General features: G+C 41.1%; 1 protein-coding gene across 4 annotated transcripts in view; it reads left to right on the forward strand.

The window, feature by feature from the left end:
- The window catches only part of EXOC4 (exocyst complex component 4), an 831,307-nt gene that overhangs the window by 583,088 nt on the left and 226,497 nt on the right, over positions 1 to 21,722 (forward strand). For all 4 annotated transcript variants that reach the window (XM_079931122.1, XM_079931120.1, XM_079931121.1 and 1 more), the window contains exon 11: positions 1,247 to 1,466. In XM_079931122.1, coding sequence (XP_079787248.1) covers positions 1,247 to 1,466 — 220 coding nt within the window. The remainder of the gene's footprint in view (positions 1 to 1,246; positions 1,467 to 21,722) is intronic.

The raw sequence follows: 21,722 nt of genomic DNA on the forward strand, positions 1-21,722 counted from the left end.
CTTTAAGGTAACATTTTTTGCCTACATCCCTACCCCTGGGGTGTCTTCATCTCTTTTATCACAATCATTTTCTCTTTTAAGGTCAGGAAGTCCACCTTTACTCTGGCTGCAGATACCTCTCAAATGGGGCCAGTGTCGATGTTCCCAGGGTCAGTTATTTCTTCTGTAAATCCATTTACATTCAGTTCAAATGTTGCTCCCAGTGTTACTTTCAGGGTTTTTTTTCCCCTGTACTTTTAGGTGTTTGGGCCAATTCATTTTTTCAGTTATCCATTTTTGTAAACTGTCACATGGGTCTATCACTGAGAGACAAGGAGACAACACAACTACACACTTTGCTGTCTGTCCATGAACTGCGTAACGGATGGGCAGTGACCAATCACTGCTTGACTTTGAAAGAAGTGACATGTTTGATCGTTGATTATGATAAACATTAATTATTTACATAGAGATTTCTAGATTGAAGCCCTAGAGTTTGTACTTCATGCCATTACTCACAGTTAACATACTGTGGTAACTGGAATTCAAATCTTGTTGTACTGGTGTTATTCACTAAACTTTAGTAACTTCCATTTGTGCATATCAGAACCATGAAAGCAGGAACTGCCAGTGTAGAAAAGTACAAAGAATAACGTAACAAATATCTGCATACTCATCTCTGAGTTTTGACAGTTAACATTCTGCTATGTGTGCTTTAAGTGTTTTTAATAAAGGAAATTGATCATTACAAATAAGGTTAAAGTTCTCCTTTGCCCCCACCTCCCATCCTGTTTCCTTTCATTACCTCCCAACAGCATCATAAATTTAAATACTATCCTTTCTTTTTCTCTCTTTTTAGAAGTTCTATCTACACGTATAAAGATCCTAGTAAGAAATATGCAGTATTTGGGATGTACTTTGCATCATAATTTGGTTTTTTGTGTAATGCTTTCTTTTGCTTCTTATATTCTTATTTCCTTCTTGAACTAATAAAAAATATTTTTGTCTCTCCTCTTTTCCCCCTAGTGTGGAATTTTTGTTTCTGTTTCATCCTATTTCTATTGAATAAGTGAAATAACTTGTGTTAGAAAAAACTAATATATAGATGGAAAATAGAGTGACCTGCTCTTGTTGAGAATTCTGGTAATTTCCCCACATCTCTCCGTGGAAGCAGCAAAAGTCAGAGATACCCACGTGTGTTTGGTCATATTTCTGTAGCTATCTTTCTGATACACTTAACAGTGGTTGTGCTCTGTTTGTCTTTCAGATTCATTCAGGAGATAGAGCACGCCCTGGGACTTGGCCCAGCCAAACAGTGTCCTCTTCGAGAGTTTCTCACCGTGTACATCAAAAACATCTTCCTCAGTCAGGTCTTGGCTGAGATCAACAAGGAGATTGAAGGAGTCACGAAAACATCTGACCCCCTGAAGATCCTAGCTAATGCAGACACCATGAAAGTGCTGGGGGTGCAGCGGCCTCTCCTACAGGTAATCACATCCTTTGAACTTACTATTTTTATGTGCAGTTTTTATTGACTTGGCAAGAGTCACAAATTGAAAAAAGAAGGAGAAGAGTTACCATCTGTTTCCATATTCATCAGGGACAAAACAAGAGGAAATAAATTAAACAGGCACCAGGGAAATTAAGGACTAGTGTAGAAATAATGGAAATTCCTGAAGATCTTTAAGAAAAAAGTGGTTAGCTTTGAATATGGGAGATGGTGAGTCTCATTAACATGCAGGCAACTCCTCATTATTGGCCTGGAATTTGTCCTTGAAAAGAACATCTCTTTCCAATGGTGAATGCATCCTGGAGTAGAAGGACTTATAGGAAGGAAGTTATTCTGCCTAACCTCAATTACCAACAGTAAACCCTCTGTACCATTTGAGGGCTGACTTACCGTATATAACTTGGCTAGCTCACAGTGAATTTGAACCCACCCAAAAAACTGGCTTTTAAAAGTCAGATCATTTATTAATTTAAGTGATGATCATCTTAATATGAAAATTTTACTTTCATTGTATAAAGAAATGGTTTCTGGACAACAGAAATAAGATAATTTGTCAGATGTATGGATTAATAGACTTGAGGTGTTTGTTTTATATGCTTTAAGCCAGTGACTTAGAGGTAAATATAAGACTAAAAGAAAATTACTATGAATTTCAATTCTGGCTATACGTTAATTATTATTACACTGTAATTGAATCTTTATAGTGTTTCTTCATTTAAGAGAATGATGGGTACAATAGCATAGTTTTATGTAAGTTGCATGGTATGAGGATATCTTAAAGTGTAGAAGACTTGAGATCTTCAAAGAGAAGTTCTATAAGTGATATATATATATATATATATATATATATATATATATATATATATATATAGTTGCTTCAGTTGCCTGCCTTTACCTGCTTTTATATATGTCTTCCTTGGTTCTTCCTTCTTTGTACATTAGAATTAATAGAAATGCTGGCCCTTTCATAGGGAAATGTCCTAGTTGTGAGCATTCTTTTTTTATAAGCAAATTCTTCTATGGTATTGAGAAAATAGAATAGAGACATTCACTTCTACCAGAACTTAAACAATAGCATCACACCCAGGAAAGTGTTCATTTGCATTGCCTGAGTTTATGTTAGATGTGTTCCTAGTGAGGATCTGTACTGAGTATGGGATGCAGAGAAGGGAGAATAGCAAAGGCATGTGCTCACTCGTCCCATCCCTCTGCTGGATTACTCTTCCACTGGCTCTTTGCATGGCCGGCATCTTCTCTTGGTGCCTGTTCAAACGTCCCCTCCACAGGGAAGCTTTTCCTAACTATCCTGCCCTAAGTAGGTCCCCTTCCTTGGTTATTCTCCATCACCCCCCCCCGCCCCCACCTCCTGCTCCGAATCTGTGTGTTCTCAACACTGAAGCCAAACTATGAACTGTGTCACCAAAACTCCCTTGCCAATGACTTGTGATCACATTCTGCCAATAGGAAGCAGTAGCAGGAGATTGGAGGGTGAAAGGAGAAAGAGGTTGAGTTCTTATCTCCTTCCTTTCCACTTTGGATCATAGTTTTGTCTTTGGGTGCCTCCCTCTGTAACCAGAGGTCCTGCCAGGCGACACTTCCTGTATGGCTTCAGCTCTCACTGGACGCTGGTAACACCATCTCTCCTCCTTGGCCCTTGATGATAGCTTTCTGCTGTTACTGGTCTCTGGGTGCCTCAGCGTCCCTTGTTGCTTCTTTCAGTGCTGCCTGTACCTCTGTCAGTCATCTTTTCATTAATATTTCTTCAGTTAGTCATCTGAATGGAATTCTGTTTTTTGTTAGGATCATGAATAGATCTCCCCAGTTAGCCACTATTTTAACATTTTAATTTTTTTCCTTCTTAGCACAACTATAATCATTTATTTTCTAGCTTGTTGATTTCCTATCTTTTCCCACTGGAAATTAAGTTCCAAAAGTATAGTACAGTATCAGGCAGTAGGAAGACACTCGATAGTTTGTTGAATGAATGTTTATGTGTGTCGGTGGGTGGGTGGGTGGATGGATGGATGGGTGGATGGATGGATGGGTGGATGGATGGATGGGTGGATGGACACAGTGAATAAATTTTGAGAGTCTTAACTGCAGAGTCAGAGTGGGAAGATGAGAAAGAGAGTGACAAAAACTTGTTTACATTTATCTTATGTCTGACAATATCATTAACATCCTCTCCATCAGAAAACCTCTCAGTGTGTATATCCCTCAAGGGTCATGCCGTATGCTGTATAGAGCAACTTTAATATGCTTAGCGTACTAAATGTAAAAGAAATAATGCACTGCAGAGTGAATCTGGGAACTAAAGATGCTGGCTCATTAAACATGATGATTTTCAACTTGAGTAACAAAGACAGATTAAAACTCCACTAGTTGACTACAGTCTGGGCCATGTCAGGGCCACACACTGCTGGCTAAATGGCATCTCTGGGCAGCCTACCGATGTGCTTGTCAAGTCACTCATAACCTCATCACCAGCCATTTGTACATGTTACTACACCTCTTGTTCTTTAAGTCAGTTACTCCGTTCTGAGGCTATGTAAGAACTCCAACTTTACCTCTTCTCTCTTTGACCTTGTCAAGATATGTTAGTTATATGTAAGTGAGTAAGTCTTAAAACTAAGGCCATGCAAGTTATCAACCTCCAAATATGTTTACAGAGCCCAAACACCTGCTTTCTTATTTGGTTATTTTGTTGTCCTCTCTTTCTTCATAAAAATTTTATGAGAATGCAAATTAGTTAGACCATATCAGTAAATTTGTTTAATATTGTCAGTTATGAGGTTACAAAAGCAAGTGAAGAGGTGGTTATTTTCCTTTCCCATCTTGAGAAAGTCTCTTGCTTTGTAATGATTGTAAATTGTTTTCAAACATAATTTCCCATGCTCAGATTTCAGTGTTTCTTAAATGTGTTTCAGTGTCACCTTGATATTTTTATTCTCAGCTAATTATACGTAACTAAAGAAAAATAATGGAGAAATTATTCTCAACCATTTTAGCTGAGAATACAAAACAATTGTTAGGAAGGAAGCTTGAAGAAATATATGTATGTGTGAAAAATGCAGGCGGGTTAAGTATTCAATTACATGTCCTTCAAAGTCATTCCCTCTGCTAGACTGTTGTTTGGTCACAGAGTGGAAGGGATCGTGCCTTTCCCTGGAGGCAGCACCCAGTGTCATGAAGCATCAGCCCAACTGGATTCTCCACAGAGAGTGGACAGACAGCTGTCTCAGTGCTGCTTCCGTCTACTTATCTGATGATGTGCAGACGCAGAAAACCCCAGGACATTTTGTCGTTTCCTCTTTGAAATGACATTGGTCAGGATAGACAGTCGGTTATAAGGGGGCATTTACTTGGGCGATAATGTAGTTTTGCATTGGTAGTTTTACTTTCTAGGCACAGAATTCATAGGAGGGAGGGAAGGAAGGAAATAGGAAGGAAGAAATTACAAGCACCGTTTTATAGGTGAAACAACTGTGCAGATGCCCAAAGTGATAGAGCAGCATGGTACTAGTAGTAACAGTGGAAGTCTAATGGTGGTAATGATAGCATTCATAATAGTAAATAGTAGTAATGGTGACAACTAACACTTTAAAACATCTACCGTGAGCCAGACACTACGGAGTGCTTTATATGTATTGACTTGTAAATGTTTTATATGCATTGACAACAGCTTTGTGAAGGTGGCATTCTTATTATAAGGAGGAAACTGAGAAACAATGAAATTAAATAACTTGCCCATCCATAGTCACCTAGCTAGCAACGCTCGAACTGTAATTCAAACCCAGGCGACCCAACCCTGGATCCCGTGCGCTAACCTATTTGTTACTAGTCTGCTATGAGATGGGCAGAGTTTAAGAGTAAGCAGTTAGACACTTTTTTTTTTTTTTTTTTTTAGCAATTTGACATTGTCTGTTGAACCTAACAGTAAAAAATTGGGACTTGTGTTTTTATCACCGGGTTTTTAAAAATTTCCTTTTTCCAGTAATTCATTTTTATTTATTTTATAAAAGTATACATCTGTGACAGACTGGGGGGATGGGGGAGAGTCTGGAACCAGACTCTCACCATAGCCAGAGATGTACCGCTCTAAATCCGTATATTGCCTCACAGGAGTAGAAGTGAAAAACCAACCGTCTTTCTTGCCTCAGCGTCTAAACCACTTTCCAACAGATGGAATAGCTCGGATATTTGTTACAGATGGTTCCCTCCTAAATCCCCAGCTCCTGCAACCTGCCTGCTGTAGAGAAAGCAATGTTGAATAAATGGCTGAGTGAATGAAAATGAATGAATGAATGATGACTTCCTTAGTACAAGGGCATGGGTGTGCGTGTTTTGCCCCCATGGTGTAAGATTCATGGTCTTGGGTTTAAGATTCATGACAATGCTTAAATTAAAATGTCACAGTTCTTATGCCTCTGATGCTCTCAGATAGAAGCAGGATGGACTATACTTCATGCTCTTACCATCTGCGAGGCCTCTATTACCATCACTTTTTCTGCAAAATGGCTCCATCCATTGCAAGACAGAGTATACTGATGCAAATTAAAGAAATCCATTAAGAGAAATTCCTCATTTCTCTTGAGTCAGATCTTCTGGCATTCCGGACATGGAGCTATGGAAACAATTGATTGTTTGAAATGGATACTCCCTCATGCCTTATATGTAACAGGCATCTACCAACTGTTCATTTATCAGACATGAGGAAAAATTCCCTCAGTTCCCTAGTTTATCACTGTTTGGGGAATGTCATTTATTCTTCTTTAGTATCTCCACCCAAAAAAGGGGAGGGGGGACTAATGCTTAAGTTTTTTAATCCCTTACCTATCACATAGCTGAATGGACATCTGTATGAACAAAAACTACAAGTAAAGTTTTCTCCCCTACCTCCCAGTGGAATACCCGGTATCCTTGTTACTTAGTGGTCTGTGGACGGGAACATCAGACTCTGAGTCAGAATCTGCATATGTACGGCATCCCCAGGTGCTTTGTATGTACATAAGATTTTGAGGAGCACGGCCTTGTACCCGTGCAACACCAGGTGTGATCCGTGGACGGGCAGCATCCGCATCACCTGAGCTTGTGGGAAATGCAGATCCTGAACCTCCCTCCACTCCGGGATGGGGTGCAGGAATCTCTGGTCTAACTAGCCCTCTAGTTGCTTTTCATAGAGACAGAACTTTTAGAAGCACTGTCTTAATGCCAGCGTTTGCAGCTGGAGGTTAGGAAATGGGGCTCTAACACTCTGGACTCTTAGCCTTGAGGCGAACAACAGTAGTTAACTTCAAAAAGCTATTCAGCTGTGTTCCATACAGGCACAGAAATTGTAAAAACAATATTTGCAGCAGCAGCAGCGGAAGCTGCTTCCTAGTCTAGCACGTTGCTGAATTTTGCAAAGTTCTTTCTAGACACAGGATGAGACTACGTTTTCTGGCTCATGTAGGGCAATGTGAGACAGAGACAGCTTTCCTAATGCTTTGGCTTCTGTTCCCCCATCATTGGAGGAAAAAAAAAAACATAAGCTGTGCAAGTCAAAAATTTTAGGCAATCTTGAAACATTTAAAGCATATTTTCATTTTCCTCATTGCCCCAGTATGTGTCAGAGCACATCTGAGAAGTCAGATGGTTAGAGGTGGGCTGCAAACCCCACACTCCCATCTCTTCCTCATCCTCCTGTGCTTTCGCTGGCTACCTGGAGGGGTGTGGTTCTCAACAATACCCATTAGAATCACCCAGGGTCTCTCTGAACACACCTAGATCGCATCCCAGAGCTTTGGTTCGGTTGGTCAGGGGTGGGGCCTGGGCATCCAGGTGTTATAAGCTGCCCAGATGATCCCGACATATGCAGCCCGAATTAGTGCCGCTGGCCTGGATCTTTCTACTCCATAGAATCAGTTATTGCCCTGAGAGGAAGTACAAAAAAATTATAATTGAGGCATTCTTTAATTCACTTAGGTTTGTAACAGAGGGCTCTGTTTGATACTTTGAATCAAGCTTGATCCATAAGTCTTAGAATCAGATACAAATAGATTGAAATCCCAGACATTTCAATGGATAATTTTGTGGTCAGGACCAAATTGCTAACCTCTCCGTATCTATTTCCTCCTCTATAAAACAAGAATAATAAAATCTGTGTCCTAGGAACACATCATTTCTAAGGTGTAGGCGGAGTAATGGTGGTAGAACACATCACCTTCGTTGCCCGTGTCACAGACATCTGGACTTCAGCATTGCCCGCTGTTACCGGCTACCCGCCTGCTCCCTGACTCTCACCTTCATAGACTTCTGATTTGTACTGACGGTGCCTCTGCACCCCTGCCATCTCTTTGTAGATTTCAGCCTGCATCTCCTCTTATCACTAACTTGCTGCTTACTCACTCCTGTTCTTTGTGCTCTAAGACCCACCTATAACTTCTGTTTCCACTACCCTAGAGTGACAGCAGGAGATGGTATTGTTTCACTTCCTTTCTCTTTTTCCTGGACTTGCCCGCTGATCATTCGTTAGCAGCAGAGGCAACATGCAGTATTTATGACCATTAAAGCTACTATAGGCTTCCCTGGTGGCGCGGTGGTTGAGAGTCCGCCTGCCGATGCAGGGGACACGGGTTTGTGCCCTGGTCCGGGAAGATCCCACATGCCGCGGAGTAGCTGGGCCCGTGAGCCATGGCCGCTGAGCCTGCGCGTCCAGAGCCTGTGCTCCGCAACGGGAGAGGCCACAGCAGTGAGAGGCCCGCGTACCGCCAAAAAAAAAAAAAAGCTACTATGTTCATTTCCTAGGGCAAACATAACAAGTTACCACAAACTAGGTGGCTTAAAAAGCAGAAATTGATGTTCTCATAGTTATGGAGGCCAGAAGCCACATTCCCTCCAAAGGCTCTAGAGTAAGACCCTTCCCTGCTTCTTCCATCTTCTGGTGGTCCTGGTACTTCTTGACTTCTGGAAGTATAACTCTGATCTCTGCCTCCATCCTAACATGGGCTTCTCCCATGTTCTCCATTTTTCCATTTCTGGCTCTTATAAGGACACTCTCATTGGATTTAGGGCTCACCTTAATCCAGCATGATCTCACCTCAACCCTAACCTTAATTCTATCTACAAAGACCCTATTTCCAAGTTAAGATCACATTCTGAGATTGTGTGTGGAATGTTGGGAGGACACTATTCATCCCACTACACCTAATAATTGGAAGCAAATTATATAGAATGCAACATATTCACCTTGCTATATTTTCCTTGAAAACCCTCTGGCAGGAAGCAGTGTAGAAGTATTGCTGTTAAGGCAATAGGGCCAAGGTGGTCTAAACTCTAGGTGTCAGGAAGGTTCCAAATGAAAGATTTTGGTAGGTTGAATGATCGCTGGAGCTCTGGTTAAGCCTTACTGAAAGTTGGTAGACACAGCTGCTTACAGTGTAATGATTTGCCGTTACACTGATGCCCAAGCCTGTTATTTCCCCAGCTAAGCCAAGGTACTGCCGGCAACCTCTTGTTCGTTTCCCAGGGAAGTGTGGCCAGCAGCAATAGCATATGGTTTCATCATATCAAATTATGTTAATATGAAGAATGTTGGATTTGAGTGGTATTTGCATTGCGGCCAGTTGTTGCCACTGCACTCCATGGTGCAGAATAGATTTAGCTTTTATTAGCCTAAATAGATTAGTCCCGTTTAAGGTCTGTAGGAAGTCATCATGAAAATCATTAAATGGAAAAAAGAGCTGATCAACTGATTTTTTTTTTTTTCTCCCCTGTAAGCTCTGAGAGTTGGTGCTAATGGTCTCACCGTGCTAAAATAAGTCTTAGAACCAAGATGCCTTGGGGTCTAAGCTGATTCTTCAGTGTTTACCTAACCCGAAAGAAATACTAACACAGTGTGGGGGTTTGATTTTCTTTAAATGTTACTTAATAAAGGTAAAATAAAAGTAAAATAAAATATTCACCAGCAATATTGTTTTGGTTCTTCATGACACATGAAGGCCTCAAGTAACCAACCAGCTAGTGGTTGCTTCAGGTTTTATCCAGGAAGATGCAGTAGAAGATGCCTTTGTTCTTGTCTTTGGTTGTTCAGATTGTCACCGTGGCTTTCAACACTCACCTGTCTATTTCTGAGACAGCTGAGCAAATTAAGTCTTTCAGTACTAATGGGGACTTTGGGAATCTCATAACATTCATCTGTGTCTTCAGATTCTTATCAAGTTGTGTTATTTTTGTATGATTAATTCTATTACTAGTTTAATACTTTTTATTTTTCGTAGAATTTTTGTTCTGATTCTTCATAGCCATTCAGGAAATGTAAATTTCATCATGGCATGGTGGGAAAAGCATATAAAATGGGGATCCGGTCTTGTCAATCCAGTGACCTTAGACAAGCCCAAGCCACTTATCTTCCCTGAACTTCACGTCCCTCATATAGCATGAGAATGATGCTAGCTCAAACAACCTCATAAGATGAAGGTGAGGAGTGCAATGAGATCATGTGTTCAGCAGGGCTTTCTGAACTGCTCTGCATATTGACGTGTTGTCTCATAATTGTTATTATTATTGGTCCACACACCCCCATGATCATTCAGAAAATCCATTAGCATCAAAGGGAATGATGCTTACACCTACAGAAATGAAAAATATTTCCTATTACATGAAAGGCTTCACTAGTTTTTACCAATAGTTTGTTTCATACATGATTAGACAACCAACATAAGAATCCAGCAATTTTTTTCCCCAGTTTATCGTGAGAATACTTGAAACATCTAAAAAGACTGAAAAAAAAACACCCGCACACTCACCATCAGGATTCTACAGTTAACACTTTACTGAATTGGTTTCATAGCATAACCAAACCTGGTCATTTGAATTCTTTTTCAGCCATCCCAGAAATGAATTCCCAATCATTCCCTAAGCACTTTACCATGGTTTTTAATATCTTACTTAGGAAATCTGAACATAAAGGGAAGTAAATTAAGTGGGAAAGTAGTTGCTTTGTTAAGAGTGTTCAATTTCTAAAAGTACCCATTCTGACATTTCCTTTAAATGGTGTCATGGAACAGGCATTTGACCAACACATGCTTGTGATTAATCTATAAGTACTGCCTTTACTGACATGATGCTACCAGGGAACTTGCCCTCATAACTGTTGATGAAAAAGGCTGTGAAGCGAGCAAATGAGAGAGGATTTTTATTTACAGGCAGAATAAGCATGTAATATGATCAACTTGAATTTTACAAATATCTTTATAGTCTTATCTCCAGATGGAGAAGAAATAGGACCTTGTCTCGTTGGCTGGTTTTCTTAGAAAGTCCCTGGTTAACTAAACTTCTATCAGTAGCCTTTTGCAAATCAAGAAGAGGAGGGGAGAAACAGTGTGTGTGTGTGTGTGTGTGTGTGTGTGTGAAAACATATATATATATTTCAACTAACTTCTTTTTTTTTTAACATCTTTATTGGAGTATAATTGCTTTACAATGGTGTGTTACTTTCTGCTTTATAACAAAGTGAATCAGTTATACATATACATATGTTCCCATGTCTCTTCCCTCTTCCGTCTCCCTCCCTCCCACCCTCCCTATCCCACCCCTCTAGGTGGTCACAAACCACCGAGCTGATCTCCCTGTGCTATGCGGCTGCTTCCCACTAGCTATCTGTTTTACGTTTGGTAGTGTATATATGTCCATGCCACTCTCTCACTTTGTCACAGTTTACCCTTCCCCCTCCCCATATCCTCAAATCCATTCTCTAGTAGGTCTGTGTCTTTATTCCCCCTAGGTTCTTCATAACCTTTTTTTTTTCCTCAGATTCCATATATATGTGTTAGCATATGGTATTTGTTTTTCTCTTTCTGACTTACTTCACTCTGTATGACAGACTCTAGGCCCATCCACCTCAATACAAATAGCTCAATTTCGTTTCTTTTTATGGTTGAGTAATATTCCATTGTACATATGTGCCATATCTTTATCCATTCATCTGTCGATGGACACTTAGGTTGCTTCCATGTCCTGGCTGTTGTAAATAGAGCTGCAATGAACATTTTGGTACATGACTCGTTTTGAATTATGGTTTTCTCAGGGTATATGCCCAGTAGTGGGATTGCTGGGTCGTATGGTAGTTCTATTTTTGTTTTTTAAGGACCCTCCATACTGTTCCCCATAGTGGCTGTATCAATTTACATTCCCACCAGTAGTACAAGAGGGTTCCCTTTTCTCCACACCCTCTCCAGCATTTATTGTTTGTAGATTTTTTGATGATGGCCATTCTGACCGGTATGAGATGATATCTTGTTGTAGTTTTGATTTGCATTTCTCTAATGATTAATGATGTTGAGCATTCTTTCATGTGTTTGTTGGCAATCTGTATATCTTCTTTGGAGAAATGTCTATTTAGGTCTTCTGCCCATTTTTGGATTGGGTTGTTTGTTTTTTTGTTATTGAGCTACATGAGCTGCTTGTAAATCTTGGAGATTAATCCTTTGTCAGTTGCTTCATTTGCAAATATTTTCTCCCATTGTGAGGGTTGTCTTTTGATCTTGTTTATGGTTTCCTTTGCTGTGCAGAAGCTTTTAAGTTTCATTAGATCCCATTTCTTTATTTTTGTTTTTATTTCCATTTCTCTAGGACGTGGGTCAAGAAGGATCTTGCTGTGATTTATGTCATAGAGTGTTCTGCCTATGTTTTCCTCTAAGAGTTTGATAGTGTCTGGCCTTACATTTAGGTCTTTAATCCATTTTGAGTTTATTTTTGTGGATGGTGTTAGGGAGTGTTCTAATTTCATACCTTTACATGTACCTGTCCATTTTTCCCAGTACCACTTATTGAAGAGGCTGTCTTTTCTCCACTGTATATTCTTGCCTCCTTTATCAAAGATAAGGTGACCCTATGTGCGTGGGTTTATCTCTGGGCTTTCTATCCTGTTCCATTGATCTATATTTCTGTTTTTGTGCCAGCACCATACTGTCTTGATTACTGTAGCTTAGTAGTATAGACTGAAGTCAGGGAGCCTGATTCCTCCAGCTCCATTTTTCGTTCTCAAGATTGTTTTGGCTCTTCGGGGTCTTTTGTGTTTCCATACAGATTGTGAAAGTTTTTGTTCTAGTTCTGTGAAAAATGCCAGTGGTCGTTTGATAGGGATTGCATTGAATCTGTAGATTGCTTTGGGTACTAGAGTCATTTTCACAATGTTGATTCTTACAGTCCAAGAACATGGTATAAGTCTCCAACTGTTTGTATCATCTTTAATTTCTGTCATCCATGTCTAATAGTTTTCTGCATCCAGGTCTTTTGTCTCCTTACGTAGGTTTATTTCTAGATATTTTATTCTTTTTGTTGCAATGGTAAATGGGAGTGTTTTCTTATTTCACTTTCAGATTTTTCATCATTAGTGTATAGGAATGCCAGAGATTTCTGTGAATTAATTTTGTGTCCTGCCACTTTACCAAATTCATTGATTAGCTCTAGTATTTTTCTGGTAGTATCTTTAGGATTCTCTATGTAGAGTATCATGTCATCTGCAAACAGTGACAGCTTTACTTCTTCTTTTCCGATTTGGATTCCTTTTATTTCCTTTTCTCCTCTGATTGCTGTGGCTAAAACTTCCAAAACTATGTTGAATAATAGTGGTGAAAGTGGGCAACCTTGTCTTGTTCCTGATCCTAGTGGAAATGGTTTCAGTTTTTCACCATTGAGGACGATGTTGGCTGTGGGTTTGTCGTACATGGCCTTTATTATGTTGAGGAAAGTTCCCTCTATGCCTACTTTCTGCAGGGTTTTTATCATAAATGGGTGTTGAATTTTGTTGAAAGCTTTCTCTGCATCTATTGAGATGATCATATGGTTTTTCTCCTTCAATTTGTTAATATGGTGTATCACGTTGATTGATTTGCATATATTGAAGAATCCTTGCATTGCTGGAATAAACCCCACTTGATCATGGTGTATGATCCTTTTAATGTGCTGTTGGATTCTGTTTGCTAGTATTTTGTTGAGGATTTTTGCATCTACGTTCATCAGTGATATTGGCCTGTAGTTTTCTTTCTTTGTGACATCTTTGTCTGGTTTTGGTATCAGGGTGATATTGGCCTCGTAGAATGAGTTTGGGAGTGTTCCTCCCTTGCTATATTTTGGAAGAGTTTGAGAAGGGTAGGTGTTAGCTTTTCTCTAAATGTTTGGTAGAATTTGCCTGTGAAGCCATCTGGTCCTGGGCTTTTGTTTGTTGGAAGATTTTTAATCAAAGTTTCAATTTCAGTGCTTGTGATTGGTGTGTTCATATTTTCTATTTCTTCCTGTTTCAGTCTCGGCAGGTTGTGCATTTCTAAGAATTTGTCCATTTCTTCCAGGTTGACCATTTTATTGGCATAGAGTTACTTGTAGTAATCTCTCATGATCCTTTGTATTTCTGCAGTGTCAATTGTTACTTCTCCTTTTTCATTTCTAATTCTATTGATTTGAGTCTTCTCCCTTTTTGTCTTGATGAGTCTGGCTAGTGGTTTATCTATTTTGTTTATCTTCTCAAAGAACCAGGTTTTAGTTTTATTGATCCTTGTTATTGTTTCCTTCATTTGTTTTTCAATTATTTCTGCTCTGATCTTTATGATTTCTTTCCTTCTGCTAACTTTGGGGGTTTTTTGTTCTTCTTTGTCTAATTGCTTTAGATGTAAGGTTAGGTTGTTTATTTTAGATTTTACTTGTTTCTTGAGGTAGGATTGTATTGCTATAAACTTCCCTCTTAGACCTGCTTTTGCTGCAACCCTTAGGTTTTGGGTTGTTGTGTTGTCATTGTCATTTGTTTCTAGGCAATTTTTTGATTTCCACTTTGATTTCTTCAGTGGTAACTTGGTTATTTAGTAGTGTATTGTTCAGCTTCCATGTGTTTGTATTTTTTACAGATCTTTTCCTGTAATTGATATCTAGTCACATAGCGTTGTTGTCAGAAAAAATACTTGATACGATTTCAATTTTCTTAAATTTACCAAGGCTTGATTTGTGACCCAAGATATGATTTATCCTGGAGAATGTTCCATGAGCACTTGAGAAAAATGTGTATTCTGTTCTTTTTGGATGGAATGTCCTAGAAATATCAATTAAGTCCATTCAGTTTAATGTATCATTTAAAGCTTGTGTTTCCTTATTTACTTGCATTTTGGATGATGTGTCCATTGGTGAAAGTGGGGTGTTAAAGTCCCCTGCTATGATTGTGTTACTGTCGATTTCCCCTTTTATGGCTGTTAATATTTGCCTTATGTATTGAGGTGCTCCTATGTTGGGTGCATAAATATTTACAGTTGTTATAGCTTCTTCTTGGATCGATCCCTTGATCATTATGTAGTGTCCTTCTTTGTCTCTTGTAATAGTCTTTATTTTAAAGTCTATTTTGTCTGATATGAGAATTGCTATTCCAGCTTTCCTTTGATTTCCATTTGCATGGAATATCTTTTTCCATCCCCTCACTTTCAGTCTGTATGTGTCCCTAGGTCTGAAGTGGGTCTCTTGTAGACAGCATATATATTGGTCTTGTTTTTGTATCCATTCAGCCAGTCGGTGTCTTTTGGTGGGAGCATTTAATCCATTTATATTTAAGGTAATTATCTATATGTATGTTCCTTTTCCCATTTCCTTAATTGTTTTGGGTTTGTTATTGTAGGTCTTTTCCTTCTCTTGTGTTTCTTGCCTAGAGAAGGTCCTTTAGCATTTGTTGTAAAGCTGGTTTGGTGGTGCTGAACTCTCTCAGCTTTTGCTTGTCTGTAAAGGTTTTAATTTCTCCATCAAATCTGAATGAGATCCTTGCTGGGTAGAGTATTCATGGTTGCCGGTTTTTCTCCTTCATCACTTTAAAGATGTCCTTCCAGTCCCTTCTGGCTTGCAGAGTTTCTGCTGAAAGATCAGCTGTTAACCTTATGGGGATTCCCTTGTGTGTTATTTGTTGTTTTTCCCTTGCTGCTTTTAATATGTTTTCTTTGTAGTTAATTTTTGATAGTTTGATTAATATGTGTCCTGGCATGTTTCTCCTTGGATTTCTCCTGTTTGGGACTCGCTGTGCTTCCTGGACTTGATTAACTATTTCCTTTCCCATATTAGGGAAGTTTTCAACTATAATGTCTTCAAATATTTTCTCAGTCTCTTTCTTTTACTCTTCTTCTTCTGGGACCCCTGTAATTTGAATGTTGGTGCGTTTAATGTTGTCCCAGAGTTCTCTGAGACTGTCCTCAGTTCTTTTCATTCTTTTTTCTTTATTCTGCTCTGCAGTAGTTATTTCCATTATTTTATCTTCCAGGTCACTTATCCATTCTTCTGCCTCAGCTATTCTGCTATTAATCCCTTCTAGAGTATTTTTAATTTCATTTATTGTGTTGTTCATCATTGTTTGTTTCCTCTTTAGTTCTTCTAGGTCCTTGTTAAATGTTTCTTGCATTTTCTGTATTCTATATCCAAGATTTTTGATCATCTTTACTATCATTATTCTGAATTCTTTTTCAGGTAGACTGCCTATTTCCTCTTCATTTGTTAGGTCTGGTGCGTTTTTACCTTGCTCCTTCATCTGCTGTGTGTTTTTTTGTCTTCTCATTTTGCTTATCTTACTGTGTTTGGGGTCTCCTTTTTGCAGGCTGCAGGTTCGTGGTGTCTGTCCCCAGTGGCTAAGGTTGGTTCAGTGGGTTGTGTAGGCTTCCTGGTGGAGGGGACTAGTGCCTGTGTTCAGGTGGATGAGGCTGGATCTTGTCTTTCTGGTGGGCAGGTCCACGTCTGCTGGTGTGTTTTGGGTTGTCTGTGGCCTTATTATGATTTTAGGCAGCCTCCCTGCTAATGGGTGGGGTTGTGTTCCTGTCTTGCTAGTTGTTTGGCATAGGGTGTCCAGCACTGTAGCTTGCTGGTCGTTGAGTGAAGCTGGGTCTTTGTGTTGAGTTGGAGATCTCTGGGAGATTTTTGCCGTTTGATATTACGTGGAGCTGGAAGGTCTCTTGTGGACCAGTGTTCTGAAGTTGGGTCTCCCACCTCAGAGGCACAGCACTGACTACCGGGTGCAGCACCAAGAGCCCTTCATCCACACGGCTCAGAAAGGGAAAGAAAGAAAGAAAGAGAGGAAGGGAGGAAGGGAGGAAGGAAGGGGAAAAAATAAAATAAAGTAAGATAAAAAGAAGTTATTAAAATAAAAAATAATTATTAAGGAAAAAAAATTTTTTTAAAGTAAAAAAAAAAACAATAACAACAATGGAAGAAAAACATGGACGGACAGAACCCTAGGACAAATGGTGAAAGCAAAGCTATAGAGACAAAATCTCACACAGAAGAATACACATACACACTCACAAAAAAGAGGAAAAGGGGAAAAAATAATATATCTTGCTCCCAAAGTCCACCTCCTCAATTTGGGATGATTCGTTGTCTACTCATGTATTCCACAGATGCAGGTACATCAAGTTGATTGTTGAGATTGAATCCACTGCTCCTGAGGCTGCTGGGAGAGATTTCCCTTTCTCTTCTTTGTTCGCGCAGCTCCCGGGGCTCAGCTTTGGATTTGACCCCGCCTCTGCGTGTAGGTCGCCGGAGGGCGTCTGTTCTTCGCTCAGACAGGACGGGGTTAAAGGAGCCGCTGATTTGGGGGCTCTGGCTCACTCAGGCCAGGGGGGAGGGAGGGGCGCGGAGTGCGGGGCTAGCCTGCGATGTCAGAGGCCTGCGTGACGTTGCACCAGCCTGAGGCGCGCCGTGCGTTCTCCCGGGTAAGTTGTCCCTGGATCCCGGGACCCTGGCAGTGGCGGCCTGCACAGGCTACCCGGAAGGGAGGTGTGGAGAGTGACCAGTGCTCGCACACAGGCTTCTTGGTGGCGGCAGCAGAGGCCTTAGCGTCTCATGCCTGTGTCTGGAGTCCACACTTTTAGCCACAGCTCGTGCCCGTCTCTGGAGCTCCTTGAAGTGGCGCTCTTGATCCCCTCCCCTCGCGAACCAGGAAACAAAGAGGGAAGAAAAAGTCTCTTGCCTCTTCGGTAGCTCCAGACTTTTTCCCGGACTCCCTCCCGGCTAGACGTGGTGCACTAACCCCTTCAGGCTGTGTTCATGCAGCCGACCCCAGTCCTCCCCCTGTGATCCGAGCGAAGCCCGAGCCTCAGCTCCGAGCCCCGCCCGCCCCGGCGGGTGAGCAGACAAGCCTCTCGGCCTGGTGAGCGCTGGTCGGCACCGATCTTCTGTGCGAGAATCTCTCCGCTTTGCCCTCCTCAGCCTTGTTGCTGCGCTCCCCTCCGTGGCTCCGAAGCTTCCCCCCTCCGCCACCCGCAGTCTCCGCCAGTGAAGGGGCTTCTAGCGTGTGGAAACTTTTCCTCCTTCACAGCTCCCTCCCACTGGTGCAGGTCCCGTCCCTATCCTTTTGTCTCTGTTTATTCTTTTTTCTTTTGCCCTACCCAGGTACGTGGGAAGTTTCTTGCCTTTTGGGAGGTCTGAGGTCTTCTGCCAGTGTTAAGTGGGTGTTCTGTAGGAGCAGTTCCACGTGTAGATGTATTTCTGATGCATCTGTGACGAGGAAGGTGATCTCCGCGTCTTACTCTTCCGCCGTCTTCCTCTCAACTAACTTCTATATAGTATAGCCAGCTAGGCTTTTGGAGAAAGCCCAGAGGGGCTCGAAACGAAGAAATTATTTTTCTTTTGTCTGCAGAAAATCATCTGCAGCCAACCCCATATATTGTGTAAGAATCATTAATTATCTGAAGTCTTTACTTTTTGAAGTCCATTAAAATTCCAGATGTTTTCTTCAGCAATCCATCAATTCTCATAATGTGTTTGGGACAGATTTTAATTTAGATGCAACTTTTCAAGAATTCATTTATTATATCTGGGTTATGAGGTCAGTTTAAAACCAACAGGCTGGAAGGGCTTATCCACATGGATGGAGGAGTCGTGAGGGACTGGTGAATGAGAGAGCAATTACAGCTAGTGACACTTGTTTACCAGCTTTGCTTGGTACTGAGAAACTTGTCTGAGCACCAGGCTGTTTCAGAATGACATCAATATAGGGATAAGCCTTGGGTTTTAAAGGAGGATTCTGAATTTACTTTCTAAGTAAAGGCAGGCACCGATGGCCATCTTGGTTGTCACCTAGACTGTTCTTTGTAATAGGGCTTATTTGGGGTAAGTATTTTGAGACGTTTGATGGGCTGCTGTCTGTTTTGATCTTGCCTCGGTCCACTCCTTGGTGGATAAGCAGGAGAGAAGGTAATGACTTACGACAGATCTGCTGATGGGGGCTGAACTACATTAACTACTCTGTCGCTCAGATCTTTAGAGAGCTGCCTTTGCCTGAAATAGATTTGACTTTACTTGCTAACAAAGGTAGTCTCAGATTTATTTCTTTTCATTAAATACAAGAGAAGAGGAAAAACATCCCAACATCCCATCAAAAGATACCAAGAGGGTTTCCCTGGTGGCGCAGTGGTTGAGAGTCCGCCTGCCGATGCAGGGGACACGGGTTTGTGCCCCGGTCCGGGAAGATCCCACGTGCCGCTGAGTGGCTGGGCCCGTGAGCCACGGCCTCTGAGCCTGCACGTCCAGAGCCTGTGCTCCATGACGGGAGAGGCCACAGCAGTGAGAGGCCCGCGTACCGCAAAAAAAAAAAAAAAAAAAGATACCAAGAAGGGAGAAAAGTCTGGCTTGACAGCCCAAGCAAATGATAGCTATCATTCTTGAGAGAAGCAGAATTGCTGATCTGGCAAGATTAGTGGTGGGAGCTGGATGAGTGTAGACAGAGAACTGCTGTTCTTGGGGAATTTTTGAGGTTCTTATCCTAAGTCATTTTTGCCCTGTCTGGATAGTGAAGCTCTTGCTTAGAGATGTTCTAGTGAGAAAAGGAAGAGGGAGAAAGAAGACTCTCTAAGCTTGCAAGTTAAATGGCCCTTTAAAAGGAACTGTTCAAATAAAGCAGATGTTTTTCTTCGTGCTTTGCAAGGGTCCTGTCCTACTCACAACGTTGGGTGTACTTTATCTTAGCTTAAACACTCTAAAATGGGCTGGTGAAAATCTGACACATCAACTCTAACAAGAGTGACACAACACAGTTGAATAGTTTCCACTGTTGAAATTCTAATGCAACTAAATGATAAGTGTTTGCTCATTACACAGCTGCTTTGTGCTATCACTGGACAAGGAGATGTGGAGAGGCAGAAGAAATTTAAAGCATGGCTCCCACTTCTCCGGAGCTTCTGGTTTAGTTGGGGAATCAGAATTCCTCACCCCTATGAATGTGAGAACAGTAGAGGACCTTTGGTACCTGAACACTGACTGTGATGGTTCAGAAGATTTGCAGTTTAAGAGTTGAGGATTCAGCTGAGGGCTGGAGGATTCAAGAAACTTTAGCCAAGAGGTGGGTCCTGAACTGGGACGTTGTAGGATATGTAGAAATGGAGAAGGTGGGGTAGAAAGTGCCCCAAACAAGGAACATAACGTAAGTGAAGACACCAAAGGATTGTTCATGAGATGATGGGATTAGTTTAGGTAAGTGAAGGAATGGAGAGTGAGAAGTAAGGTTCACAGGGCACAGGACTCCCACGGAGGTCTTAAACTTTGGCGGAACTGTTTCCTTTCTAACAGAGCCGCGAAAGGGTACACTCTAATCAATGCTCTTTTTTTTTTTTTAAAGTTCCAAAACACAGGGAGAGTGGGCTTTGGTAGTTCACAGTCAAGATTAGAGGGCAGAGAGCCTGGGGTCAGAGAGGCCAGCCAAGGCAGGGGTTCAGTAATCCAGGTCTGAAAGGAAGACAGTTTCCGGTGAGTATTTCTCTCCAGACAGAAGCTTCAGGTAGTAACCTCATGGCTGCCTGAGGTTTGGTGACCTCAACCTTTTGCTCCGATTTGAAGTCATTCTTCGGATTGTCATGATTGGCCGAACACACCACATGGGCTTACTTTCTGGGATAAGTGTGCTCATAAATCGTCATCAGGTTTTCGTCTCTGAGCCCTCACCGGCAGCCACTGGATGGGGGCTTTCATCACCTCTGTCTGCAAGAGCAACCATTTGGCTGTAGCATGTTCATATTTGTTTAAAGATTGGACAGTACTTTTCTCACTTACGACCTTTTTAGACACACAGGAGCTCTGTCAGTTAAAGTCCTGCTTCGGGGAGAAGGCAACACACAGCTAACTCATTACGGGTTATCTATGTCATTATGTCTTTTTTGGATTGTACATATTGGAAATACAGCCTTTTGAGGAGGAAAAAGAAAAATCCATCTAGGCTTCTAGTTTCCCTTTCTTTTTCTTCCTCATTTTTATCTACTTTTTTACCTGCATAGTTACAGCTATTCCCATGATGGATGGTAATATCTTTGGAGTCCAGAATACCCTGGGTATTCACTTGCAAATAGCCACGAAGTCAAATTCAGATAACTGCACTTCAGCGAGAGCCATTCTGTGCTCTCCCCATCGAACACACACTACTTCTCTTTGCCCCATTTCAGCCACAGGAGCTTAATAGCTTCTTCCTTTTTATTCCACAAAGCATTTTTTAATTTGTTCTCCCCTTGGTTGTTCCAAGGTCAAGGCTGCCTATCAGGTGCTTGCAGAAGTGCTCTGGTGACCTTGCTTGCTGTGTTTGCCCCTGGCTTCCAAGGCTTTGTCCAGAATGAGCAGCTTGCCTGAGCGAGAGAGGGCTGGACAGTATGCAGATTTCTTACCTCTTGAACAAGAAGTATCCCTTTTTCTCCCATCCTTTCCAAGTTTTACTTTAGAGCCAAAAGAAATCTCTGACACATAGTAGGCACTCATTGCTTGAGTGAGTTACATGGAAATTGCCAGCAGTTATGCTAAAGTATGGCCTCTTGCTTCCAGTTAGGAACAGGGTATATGGAAGTCAACCTACGTTGTTTGCCAAGGAAAGTAGCTTTGAATTTTAGGGTTCTTTAAATAAACATTTTATTTTAGAAAGGTTTGAGATTTTCAGAAAAGTGGCAAAGATGGTACAGTTGCCATACACCCCATACCCCGTTTTCCTTCTTATTAGTACCTTATATTAGTATGGTAAATTTGTTACAATCAATGAACCCATATTGACACACTCCTATTAATTAGAGTCCATGCTTTATTCAGATTGCCTTGTTTTTCACCTAAATGTCTTCTGTTCCCGGACTCCATCCAGGACACCCCATTATGTTTCATTGTCTCTTCCGGCTCCTCTCGGCTGTAACAGTTTCTCAGACTTTCTTTTTTTTAAATGACATTGCCAGCAGGTTAGATATGTTGTAGAATGTCCTGCAATATGGATTAGTCT

The sequence above is a fragment of the Stenella coeruleoalba genome, assembly GCF_951394435.1.
Source record: "Stenella coeruleoalba genome assembly, chromosome: 9".
NCBI lineage: Eukaryota > Metazoa > Chordata > Mammalia > Artiodactyla > Delphinidae > Stenella > Stenella coeruleoalba.